The 13,509-nt window shown below is 41.0% G+C and overlaps 1 protein-coding gene across 6 annotated transcripts in view; it reads right to left on the bottom strand.

Moving 5' to 3' along the window:
- Positions 1 to 13,291, bottom strand: part of tmem259 (transmembrane protein 259) — a 61,510-nt gene extending 48,219 nt beyond the window's left edge. Inside the window, exons 1-2 of one of the 6 annotated variants that reach the window (XM_078555755.1) lie at positions 12,519 to 12,641; positions 3,479 to 3,586 (exon numbers count right to left, since the gene is read on the bottom strand). In XM_078555755.1, the coding sequence (XP_078411881.1) occupies positions 3,479 to 3,481 (3 nt within the window). In that variant the 5' untranslated portion in view covers positions 3,482 to 3,586; positions 12,519 to 12,641. Of the gene's footprint in view, positions 1 to 3,478; positions 3,587 to 12,518; positions 12,958 to 13,272 lie in introns of those variants that run through there. The other 5 variants (XM_078555757.1, XM_078555756.1, XM_078555753.1 and 2 more) reach the window with 5 other exon arrangements.
- Positions 13,292 to 13,509: the final 218 nt, after the last annotated feature.

Here is a 13,509-nt window from a genome sequence, read left to right as displayed (position 1 = left end):
ATACTCAGATGATGGGTACGAGAGCAATGAATTACTAAGCTTATTTCAGAGTGGGCAAAACTCAAACTTACAAATAGCACACGTATGATTGAATTATGGGATCTTTCTCATGGACAAAGTACATATAGCCATACACCACTATAATAAATCATTACACATTTCAAAGCTTAGCTGAGGAAATGGATTTTTAAAAAATCAGGTTTTAAATGTGAAGAGGTCACAAGATTTGTAAACAGTGTAATGATTTTGCCATTAATTTATTAATGGTGTATTGTGTGTATGATGCTACAAGTAATATTTTCACAGCTCCGTGCTATCCTTCAATACCACTGCTCGTGCTGATTCTGGAGATGTGCTGTTTCTTAACATGGCCCAGTTAAGCTTTGACAGCAACCATCTTTCCAATGTCCAATAGAATGAGTGAGATAGCTGCAAAACTTTTCTGTACCATAAATAAACATATTACATGTAGCACGTTTTGCCCCTCGCTCTGTAATTTTTTTAAAATAGAAAGCTGGTCACCGAATGCCAAATGGTTCTGACCGTGAAATTTACAAAAGCATTTGTCACTGCACAATTCCCTCACCAAACAAACTGATTGATCAGCAACGCTTAGATTTTATGGCCTGTTAGCAACAAAGGTTCATTTTAGCAGCATAATTTTATCATGAAATTGTGCAACCCCATAGCATGGAAGGAGACCATTCAGCCTATCATACCTGTGCCAACTCCTTGGGAAAGCTATCCAATTAATTCCAGTTCCCTGCTTTTTCCCAAAAATCCTGTTATTTTTTTCCCCTTCATGTATTTATCCAATTCTCTTTTGAATGCTATGACTGAATCTGCTTGTACTACTTTTCAGGCATGGCATTCCAGATCATCATAACTCGCTGTGCAGAAAAACGTTTTCTCATGTCACCTCTGGTTCTTCCACCAATCACTTTAAATCTGCGTCCTCTGTTAACCAACCCTCTGCCATTGCAATTTCTCCTCATTTACTCTATATAAATCCTTCATCCTCTCCCTGAGCACATTTAAATCCTTTGGGTCTGATTTTTTTTATTCTTTCATGGGATGTGGGCATCACTGGCAAGTCCAACATTTGCCACCCATCCCTATTTGTCCTTGAGAAAGTGGTGGTGAGCTGCCGAAAAACTGCTCTAAACCAAATATTAAGTGCACAGGTAATTCAGCATAGTGTGGGGTGTTTTCATATGGTTTAGAAACCAACAAGTCACCTCTTGCTTTTGCCCAGCACAGGTCAAGATATTTAAAAGTTAGTCATTTACGGAAAAATATGCACATAACAACGAGGGGGGAGGGGGGGTGGGGGGGGAGAGAAAAAGTTAGAGAGAGAGGAAAAACAAAATTAAATTCACATGAAGTAACAGACACTATATGACAGATTTACTGAACACACAAGAGAACAAATTCCAAGGTCAAGAGTGACTTGTCACAGAGTAAATGGCAGCTGAACTGAAGCTGTAGTGTGGTTTCTCTCTCAATTCTGGTCAGCAGATGATGAAATCCAGCATGGGTGCAGGAAAATAAATACTATAGTGCAGCGGCATTGCCACAAAGAGATTAGGGCATTGAAAACTAGAACAAGAGATCCAAATGAGAAATATACCCAATACATCAAGTTCCGATGGAGAGTCATATTGGACTTGAAACGTTAACTCCACAGTTTCTCCCTCCACAGATGCTGCTAGACCTGCTGAGTTCTTCCAGCATTTTCTGTTTTTGTTTCAGATTTCCAGCATCTGCAGTATTTTGCTTTTATATCATGTGAAATAAAACCCCACCCATGGTCCAATAATGAAGTAAAAAGGTGAGCGGCTTTGATTTAATGGTTTGCCCTTGAAAACTACTTTTAGCTTGAGGGAATAGCAGGCACGCAATTTTGGCAATATGAATACACAAGGCCATAAGAAACGGAAGTAAAAGTCGGTAATTTGGCCCCTCAAGCCTGTTCCAATACTCAATGGGGTCATGGTGAATCTGATTGTGGCCTTAACTCCACTTCCTGCCTGAAACCCCAAACCCCTGCCCCATAACCTTTTACTCCCTTGTGAATCAAAAATCTGTCTAACTCAGCTTTGAATATATTAAGTGACCCAGCCTCCACTGCTCACTGGAGAGGAAAATTCCGAACAGTAATGATCCTCAGAGAAGAAATTCCTTCGCATCTCCGTCTTAAATGTGAGTCCCTTTATTTTGAAACTGTCTCCCCTAGTTCTAAATTCCCCCACAAGAGGAAACATCCTCTCAGCATCTACATTGCCAAGCCCCCTCAGAATCTTATATGTTTCAAGAAGATCACCTCTCACTCTTCTAAACTCCAATGAGTATAGCCCAACTTGCTCAACCTTTCCTCATAAAACAAACCCATCATCCCAGGAAATCAGCCTAGTGAACCTTCTCTGAACTGCTTCCAATGCAAGTAAATCCTTCCTTAAGTAAGGAAGGACTCTCAAAAATAATTTCCATCATCTCCTATGTTCCACTGGTATTGCAAATGCATCCTTTTGGGGATTCAGATCTGTATCAGATTGGAAACCTCCTCTGGATTATCAGTTACATGCATCTGTTTGCTGTCACATTGTTCTGCGTATGCAGTTTTGTCCTGTTTGTTATTTGATGAAATCATAAATCTGTATCTTTAGTGATAATGCCTATAAAAACAGAAGTTGAAGTCTTGTTACATACACATTCACACCAATGTGATTGGTAAGAGTTCAGGCTTGCCCCTAACACTCTTGCTTCCAGCAAAAGTGCAGTTTCCATAAGTGAAGACCCACAGCAAACAACAGGCAACAGATTATCAGAAGATGAAGATCATGCCTGACAAATCTTCCAGGCTTATTTGAGAAAGTGACAGTGTGAATGAACTGCAGAACACCCTATGACAGATTTCCAAAAGGCATCTGTAAAGGTTCCACACAAAGACATGCTGTCAAGGCCAAAACTCTCAGGGATTCAAGGTAAATCTAGGGAATGGATGAGAAACTGTATGAAGAATAGAAAAAAAACAGTTGCTTGTTGGAAGAGATAAGGTTTGTGTATATGCATTTGAATGGGGCAGAGGAGGGTGGGGAAATAAGACTTCTGAGTTGTGTGTCCCTAGGGCTAATTGTAATTTACTGTATTTAAAAAATCAATGCAAGTTAGTCAAATCTGTAGATGATACCAAACTGGAAACTAAAAGACAAATTAGAAATTACACAATAAGGAGGACACATTATGCAAGTGTCCAGAACAATGAGATATATAATTTAGTGTTGACAAGAATAACATATAGTACATAAGGCAGAAAAGGTGCACTACAGTATTCCACAAATGGTGCTGAAATTGCTTAGGAAGAAATCAAGAGACCTAGCAAACTCAGTACACAACATATTAAACCAAAGCCAAAAGTATATTGAAGCACATGGTTCAAACAGTAGAATATAAATTGAAGGAAGTGATCAAACTGTACCATACTCTGGTCAGACCATTCCTTGAGTACTGCATGTAGTTCTGGTTCCCAAGAAGTAAAAGATATTCAGGTATTGAAGGAAAAGGAGGGCCACAAGGCTTATTCTTTCTGCCAAAGGAAATAGTTATGAAGGAAAACAACTTATGTTTATATTAGTGCCTTTAACGTAATGAAACGCCCCAAGGTGCTCTACAGGTGCTCTACAGGAAAATTGTAAAACAAAGTATGACACCGAGCCACGTAAGGAGATATTAGATCAGATGATCAAAAGTTTCGACAAAGAAGTAGGTTTTAAGGAATGTCTTAAAGGAGGAAAGCAGGCAGAGTGGTGTAAAGAGAGCATTCCAGAGCTTGGGGCCTAGGCAACTGATGGCACAGCCAACAATAGTGAAGCAATTAAAATCAGGGATGCACGAGAGGCAATTACAAGAGTAGGACACAGGTTCAAAGTAGTAAAACATAAATTTAAGACCAATATCTTCTTTGCACAAAAAGTGATCAAAATGTAAAATTGATTTATCTGTGCCAAAGGAGGAAAGGTTAAAACCTTGGTCTCATTTAATGAACAAATGGATGCTGAAATAGGGAAGTTCATATTGACCTTATGTATCTAACAGAGGTTTTCAAAACTGACAGAATAAATATTGATTCCATTGGTTGGCAAATTGATAAATATGCAAAGTCATCAGAATTATAACAAGGTGAAGGGAGAAATGAGAAGAAATATTTTCAGAATGTTATTGGAAATTAGAATTGTTCACCATAAGTGGCTATTGAAGCAGATATTATAACATTAGAAGGAATCTGATAACTAATTGAAAAGAAAGAATATAAAGGTTAGGATTAAAGACTAGGAATGAGAATAGATCAATTCAAAAGTGAGCACAACTTGGGTATATTGGGCCAAATAACCCCTTTCTCTGGCCTAACTTCCATGGAAGCAGCCTCAGGAGGTTAAATTGTACATACATAATGCAAATGACTATGAAGTCCAAATCCCAAGGGAAATCTTTATGTCACAGCCTGCTTTGAAGAGTGAACGGTAACTTATTCCTATTTCCATATTCCTATTAATCTAAAAATTCAACAAGTTCTTGTAATAGAAGACATTGCGAGGACATGATAACCTTCTTACTAAACAGTTCTAACAAAGTTTCAGGCAAAAGACTGAACTTATCTATTCTCCAGTCTATTGATCTACATGTATTATTTCAAAGGCAATGACTTGTCCTTAAAAATGTTTAACTTAAATTCTGAAAGTAAGCAATGACACTAGCAAAGGAAATCCTGTCAGCGCATACGTTTCTTATGAAATATCTGACAGATCAAGCTTGCTTCACAAACTGGTCCCCCAGGTACAGAAATAATGAGCTTCCCTCAGATAGAGATGGTTATTCAAATCGTTACATTTTATCACTTGCATCTAAATATATAATTCATAAATCATTCATTCTGTCACTTGTAACATCAATATATTCAGAAAACCTATCTCCATTTTTCAATCTGGCCTCTCAAGGGGCTACAGGTGGTATAGCGACTAACTGCAATATAAATTATGGGGTGGGAGGAATTGCATGGAGGTAACTGATGTTTCAACAACCCTCCCTTGATACCTGATGCTTAAAGATAGAAAAATTGCAACACACTTGATTCATCTTGTGCATTCTTATATTCATAGAGGTATTGTGGAATATATTTCCTAGACAGGTCAGGTGAATTGAAATTGTCTTTCCTCGTCCTGTACATTTCTGTGACTATGAATACTAAGATAAAGCTGCTTATTCACCAGGAATTGTACATCAAAATTCAGAATTTTTCATGATAGAAAACAGGCACATTCTGCGTGCACTATGCTGGTATGGATTATTTAATAAATTGTTCAGGTTTAACTCACTCTACTTAAATTAACTTTTAGAATAATAGGGCAAACAATTCAAGTTTATATTTTTCTTTCAGGTCTTTTCTTCAGTTTCCTCCTCGATTCTATATGGACAACTAAGGATAACTTTCAAAGAGACTTCGGTTTTCCTCAAAGGCAGAGCTCTACCAGTTATGTCAAGAATGAAAATGTTATATTCATTAGCATAGGTCTATGTAATATCAGTAGGTTTTTAAATCAGGCCAAGTGATATATTACAAAATAAGAGGTTATGTGTATCACTAGCAAGATTTCTCCAGAGATGCAATTTGGAAACTGTGACAATCCCATGAGATTCTGTTCCTTGGAAACCATCTTCACCATGCTCATTGCTGCTGCTGGACAGAAATCAGTATTTGTTTTGACACCAAATTTTGATCCAGGATTAAAAGATCATCAGCTATCCTTCAAATAATTAGGATAACAATATGCTACAATTATACACCAATGGTTTAATATTTTAAACTAAGGGGAGGAAAACATTTGAGGGAAATTTGCAGAAATAGTTTAATTGTTGACTATCAAATCTTGAGCAGATCTGGGAAGTAAATAAATTTTGGTACATAAATATTAAAGACAAGATGCATTCATTCGATCCTCTTCTCTACAGTACAAATTCATTATTTTTTCAAAGGCCAGTATTACTCCCCAGCTTGAATTTCCAACAAAACAAATACTTCACACTTCTGAAAAAACTTGAAGCAAATTTAACTTCTATTGACAAAAAACTCTTGAAACCTAAAAATCAGATTTTAGTGCATCTTTAAAGGGTTACACCAGCAGTACCCTAATTAAAAAAGTCAAAATTGCTTAGTCAATTCCTTTTTGTCTTGTTGAGCGGGAGAAATTATTTTGTCTAGTCAGTTAATAGGGAACCATACTGAGGTACAGGCCTGAGAAACAGACAAGGGGGCAGAACTAATAAGTTGAAATGAGTTAACTGCATACTCTTTCCCTCTCAAATTTACATTGAGATAAGAATTATCAGCTCAGATCCCTCACAGTCCTATGAGCTGCATTAATCTGAGCAAGTCCTCAGGATCATACAACAGAATCACCACTTAAGCAAACATGGAGCCAGAGGCGGAATTGAAGAACTTACCCCTGCTGGGAGCAATTTGGATTTGGTGGGGGACCATGTAATTGGGTGGCAAGGGTTTAGAGCCTGTCACATGTGGGGAGCTCACCAGATATACCCTGGTGGCCTCAATGTGGGGTTTTGCGGGGGGGGGGGGGGGGGGAACTCCCCTGGCAACAAGGGCCATCCCTGCTGACAGAACCTTTCCTGCTCTCACAACGACCACCCCATCTTTCACCAGGGTCTGCCTAACTGGTCTCTGTGAGTCCGCCCTACTCACGTCTTCTGGGGCCTCCTTCACTGCTGCTTTGGTGCCTTCTGCAGTCCCAGCAGTGCAGCCATTCCTGGCCATCCTGGAAAACTCCGATGGCAGGCAGTTAACTGCTAGATTAACGTTTAATCTCACTGGGGCTCTTCAAAATGGCTCACAATCATTGGATTCAACCCATAGAGTAATTACAGCAGTGAAGGAGGCCATTCAGCCCATGTGTCCATGCCAGATTTATTCAAAATATTTGAAGTACAGCCATGGCTACTTCAAATTGTTTATTGTCCCTGTCTTTTTTCTTTGCTGTACCTGAATCAGAGAAGGCATAATTGCCTCACAGGCTTATATCAAAGTGCTCCGAAGTCAAGTTAATGTAGGAACATCTATACAACTTTTAAAAAAAGGCAGTTCATCCGAGTTATAATGGTATAAAAATGTAAATATATTAAAGCACTGGATTATTTGACTGAAATATGACGTGGTAAAACCATAATATAACTGCAAAACTGAGCGATACCATGTTCAAATTTAGGCCTATGTTATGTTGACCACTAAAGATGTGACAGATTGAATGGAAATCTAATGGAAAGAGGAGAGCTGTTGAGAAAAAATAAAACAGGATACCAAAAAATTTGGGACAATTTTTGTAAGGAGGATTAGTGGAAGATGTAGTGGCCCATATGAACACATGGAAGATGAAGGTCAATAAAAGTCTGGGGAGGGGAAGGTGGAAATAAAAACCAAGGATGAAACTAAATTTAAGAGCAAAAGATAAATAAAAATGACAGATGGGAAAAGGCAAGGGTTAGCATGTTGATGGTAAGATAGCACACTAGTGCTGTCATAATGTATACCTAATCATAATTCACATGTGGGATAAATTTCAATAATCTCCACATTGTGCCAAAAAGTGAACGCTTTTCATTCATCAAGGTGACAGTAGGTCAGTGTTACGGAATGAAAGACTTCTGCACTTTTAATATCTAGAATCTAGCATCTGTATGGTTTAACTCTACATTCAAACTCAGGAGTATGCCATCAACCCAAGCACAGAAAAGCACCCAGTATCATTTTTAGCCTATTTTTGCAACTAGTAACCCTTTACAAGTCGAGTGAGATTGGCAATCCTTTCTGTATTCTAGGGTTGCTTCTACTATAAACTGGTTGAAACTAGTTGAAAATAAATTTGCTAACCTATTGAAATGGTTTAACTTCCAGGTTAACAAAAATGCCACAGGGTCTAAGTGCAATAAGTTAACCATTCTAGACAGACATATTTCCACATGAATAGTTACATTTGCATTGTCAAAATTAGTCAATGGATAACCGAGACTAGGAAAGAAAGGTAGGACAATGTTTTGTGTAACCTTTCAGCAGAACATCAGTATAATGGGGTTGTGGTTTTTCCATCTGCTGGTTAAGGAGACAGAATTGCAGAAAAGGTATATCTGTCCACTCTTGAAGGTGAAATTCTTTCCAATAACTTTTCTAAAGAGGTTGCAGCAGAGAACACAAATTTCCAGTTTATTCATCAATTTCTTGCAAAATTGTGAACAGGATAAATGTCATTTTCACTGCTGTTATTTACCCTCCTCCCCTGAAAAGCACTGGTTCATGCTGGCGGTGGGTGGAGAGGTGGATTCCAACCACCTTCACAAGAAATCGCTAAGTCACCTGTGGCTTGGATAGTGAGCCTAAGCTTGGGGTGTTCTGCAAATTTTGTATGTAGTTTCGATGGACAACTCTCACAATGGAGTTTATCGATACCCTTCTGTTGTTTCAATCAACTACAACTTGAAGTTTGGCATTACAACTACACCCCAGCTGTCCATAGAAAGAAATGTAGAAAATTTACAGCACAGAGGGAAGCCATTCGGTCCATCGTGTCTGTGCCAGCTGAAAGAGCTACACAGCCTAATTCCATTTTCAGCTCTTGGACACATTTTTTCAACAATTTTCTCACTAACAAAGTTAGGCTGACTGGCCTATAATTAACTGGCCTATCCTTTCCTCCCTTTTAAAACAAGGGTACATCAGTAGACCTCCAGCTCCACTGAAGTAGCCGTCGTACAATCGGAAATGATGATTACAGCCTCTATTTCCTCCGTTGCTTCTCTTAGTGCAACCAATCCATTGTGTTGACCATCATTACCTGCACATCTCTATCCTGTTGCATTATTTTCTATTACAATGCATCTTTAAATATAATTTATTTCATACTCAAACCACGAAGTTTTAATGATTACAATACACTTCTGTAATATTCATAATTCACCTCCTACCCTATGAACTACCTGCTGTATTGTATACCCTTAGCCAAATGAGAAATTTAAAGATCTAAAGAGATCTTCAGGACTGAGAGAATTAGTGGAAATACTAAATGCTTGTGAATGCAAATACCTTTTTTCCAGCTCAAAACTAGCTGTTGATTATGCCTAAAATAATTGGATCTTGCTTGGACACGCAAATAGCAACCAAAATCTGGATTTTTGCTGCTTGCTTCATTGATCGAGCACAAATATGCAATCAATGAGGTCATCCTGACTAATAACCATCCACGTAACAACCAATAACTACAACTTATATTTAGAAAGCACTTTTAAGGTAATAAAAGGCATTTTATAACAGCTTCACAGGATTGTTATAAAACAAAATTGACACCAAGCCACATAAGGAGATACTAGGGCAGCTTGCTCAAAGAGCTGGATTTTAAGGAGCATCTTAAAAGGAGGAAAGGAAAGTGGAGAGGTTTTGAGAGGTAATTCCAGAGCTTAGGGCCTTGGCAGAAGACATGGCCACCAATGGTGGAATGATTAAAATCCAAAATGCACAAGAGTTCAGAATTAGAGCAGCCTATAAATTTTAGGGATTGTGGAGCTGGATGAGATTACAGAGATAAGGAGGAGTGAGGCCACAGAGGAAGTTGAAAACAAGGATGAGAATTTTAAAATAGAGGCATCGAATAAACAGGAGCCAATGTAGGTCCGCAAGCAGAGTGATGATGGGTGAACCGGAGTTGGTGCGAGTTAGGACAGAGGCAGCAGAGACTTGGATGACCTCAAGTTTGTGGAGGATGAAATGCAGGACGTCAGCCAGGAGTGCATTGCAAATAGTCAAGTCCAGAGGTAACAAAGGCATGGATGAGGGTTTCAGTGTGGGGGAATATAGAACCAAGAGGCACAGGATATGGGAGTTTCCCATTTAAAACCGAGATGAGAGGGAATTTCTTCTCTCAGAAGTTGTTGGTGTTTGGAATTCTCTTCCACGGAGGTCAGCGGAGGTTGCGTCATTCAATGTATTCAAGGCAGAGTTAGATAAATTGTTCTAATTTCCAAGGGAGTCTAGTGTTATGAGGGGACAGGCTAGAAAATGGAGTTGAGGACATGATCAGATCAGCCATGATTTCCTTGAACAGCAGAGCAAATTCAAGAGGCCAAATGACCTACTCCTATTTCTCATGTTCTTTTAAGAACATAAGAATATAAGAACATAAGAACTAGGAGCAGGCAATTCAGCCCCTCGAGCCTGCCCTGCCATTCAATACGATCACGGCTGATCTCACTTCAACCTCAACTCCAATTTCCCGCTCTCTCCCCATAACCTTTCAACCTGTTACTAATTAAAAATCTATCCCTTCCTTAAATTTATTCAGCGTCCCGGCATCCACTGCACTCTGAGGTAGTGAATTCCACAGATTCACGACCCTTTGAGAAAAGTAATTCCTCCTCATCTCTGATTTAAGTCTACCACCCCTTAGCCTAAAACTATGGCCTCTCGTTCTAGAATGCCCCACAAGGGGAAACATGAGCTGAGGCAGAGGTGACATCAGGCAATGTTATGGAAGGCAGTCTTAATGATAGTGCCAATGTGGATTGAAATTCACCTCAAGGTCAAACATGACACAAAGGTTGCGCACAGCCTGGTTCAGCCTTGGACATTTGCTAAGAAGAGGGATGGAGTCGATGGCTGGGGAACGGAGATGGTGGCAGAGACCAAAGACAATGGCTTCGGTCTTCCCAATGTTAAATTGGATGAAATTTCTGATACAGAACCTGATGTTAGGCAAACGGTGTAACAATTTAGAGTTAGTGAAGGATTTGAGAGAGGTAGTGGTGAGGCAGAGCTGGGTTTTGTCAACATACACGTGGAAAGTGATGCTGCATTTTTGGATGTCATCAAGGAGCAGCATGTAGAGGAGGAATAGGAGGGCTTCAAGATTAGAAAATTGGCAAACACCAGAAGTTGCAGAGAGGAACACAGTTAATGTTTTGAGTCCGATACGGACTTGAAACGTTAACTGCGTTCCTCTCTGCAGATGCTGCCAGATCTGCTGAGTTTTTCCAGGTATTTTTATTTTGGATTTCCAGCATCCGCAGTTTTTTGCTTTTACCAGAAGTTGCAGATCAGCTGCGAATTCATTGAAAGGTGGAACAGGCACGAGAAACTAACTAGCCTACTCCTGTGTGTGGGAACAGAAAGAGAAGGCAGTGCAGGTAATACTCTGGCTAGGGTTTAATGTATAAGAATGGAACCTGGAAAGTGCATTCCCACCCATCTGGACAATGATGGAAAGGCATGCCAAAGTCTGCACACAAGTCCAGAAGGTCAAGGACACAGTCACATATGTGCCTTTGACAAGAGTTTTTTCCTTAATCTGATAGAGCAAAAATCGGACATGAGAAATTCAAACATGGCATTTTGTGAAGATTTGGGAGGCAACAACACATTCAAGAACTTTGGAGAAGGGATGTTGAAGATGTCATAGTTATACAACGCAGAAACAGGCCCTTCGGCCCATCATGTCCACGCCGGCCATCAAGCATCTATCAATTTTAATCCTATTTTCCAGCACTTGGCTCGTAGCCCTGGTATGCTATGGCATTTCAAGTGTTCACCTAAAATACTTAAATGTTGTGAGGGCTCCTGCCTCTACCACCCCTTCAGGCAGCATGTTCCAGATTCCAACCAGCCTCTGGTGAAAAATATTTTCCTTAAATCCCCTCTAAACCTCCTGCCCCTTACCTTAAATCTATGCCCCCTGTTTACTGACACCTCCAAGGGAAAAAGTTACTTCCTAGCTACCCTATCTATGCCCCTCAATTTTGTATCAGGTCCCCCTCAGCCTTCTCTGCTCTAAGGAAAACAACCCTAGCCCATCCAGTCTCTATTCATAGCTGAAACGCTCCAGCCCAGGAAACATCCTGGTGATTCTCCTCTGAACCCTCTCCAATGCAATCACATCCTTCCTATAGCACGATGACGAGAACTGCATACAGTACTCCAGTACTTTTATACAGCTCCAACATAACCTCCCTGCTCTTTTATTCTATGCCTCAGCTAATAAAGGCAGGTATCCCATATGCTGGTGGTTTGTAAGAATGGAGGGGTTCTTTATTTGAGGTGACAGCTGATGACAACAGATTTAAAGTAGAGGGGGACAGTAGTTGAAGAGTGAATCTTAGGTAACAATATCAGGTAACGTGGAGGCCAGGGGGGCAATTAGTGGGAAGCACAGTTTATCACCCAACCTCTGCCTGCAAACATTATGCAACCAAAATGCAGTGGCTTTACAAACTATACCAGCCATGTGACCGTAAAGTTAAAAATACAATGAAACATATTAAATAAGGGGTGTTTAATGGCAAACCCAAGCATCAGGCCAACACACGATGGGCGCGCGTGCGCACAACCCCTTGCCCTCATCTCGAGCCCGGGGCCTGCTACCTCCGCCAGCCCACCCACCCCCCCGCGCCCAAACACAAACAACAACATTAACCTTCAACAGCACGAAGAACTCAAACATTCTCCGGAAGGATGGGGGAAACACCCTGGCGTATGTCACGGCCATCTTGAAGAAGAGTGCGTGGAAGAGCCGGTCCCGGACATTGATGAGCGGGTTCGGGTTCAGGTTGTTGTTTCTCACCCGGTTCGGGTTGTTGGGCTGATTTTCCGACATTTTCCTCAACTCGAGCGGACGAGCAGAATTTTTTTAAATTCAAAATAAACCGTTGTTAAGTTTCTATCCCGACAGCGTTGTGTCAAAAATAAAAGTCGCCTCACAGCCGAGCCAATTTTCACAGTTTTTCCCCCTCCCCAGCCGCGCTCCCAGTTCCGTCTGGCCAGACCCGCCGTTTCCCACACTGCATCGCGCACATAGACTCTCTCTCTGCCCCCATTACAACACCCAACCATTGCGTCCTCGCCGGCTGGGAGGAGTTACTACACCAGCGTCCCGCGCACGCGCGCACAGCTCCATCACAACTTCCAACCATTGCGTCCTCGCCGGCTGGGAGGAGTTACTACACCACCGTCCCGCGCACGCGCGCACAGCTCCATCACAACTTCCAAACATCGCGCCATTGCCGACTGGAAGGAGTTACTACACCACTGACCCGCGCGCACGGCTCCATGACAACTTCCAACCATTGCCGACTGGGAGGAGTTACTACACCCCCACCTACACACAGCTCCCATTACAGCTCCCTCGCCGTCTGCGACAAGTTACTGCAGCATCCTTCATCCTCACCCACCCACAAAAAGAATTACAACTCCGAACCTTCGCGCCCTCTCCGGCGGGAGGGCTTACTGCATCCATATACAGGCACAGAGCGCCATTCCCATGGCGAGGGTCTGATTTCTTCAAACTGCGCCTATACTCGGCGCGAAGGAGTTACTGCACCTTACACCGTGTCATCACGTATAAAAGCTATGGGGACATTTCACTGTGTAGGTATTTGAGGACTTGCTGTAATATGCACATGATTAGA

This window comes from Cetorhinus maximus, chromosome 13 (assembly GCF_964194155.1).
Source record: "Cetorhinus maximus chromosome 13, sCetMax3.hap1.1, whole genome shotgun sequence".
NCBI lineage: Eukaryota > Metazoa > Chordata > Chondrichthyes > Lamniformes > Cetorhinidae > Cetorhinus > Cetorhinus maximus.
Note: the sequence above shows the minus strand (reverse complement) of the source record. Positions and strands in the feature narration are given on the sequence as shown.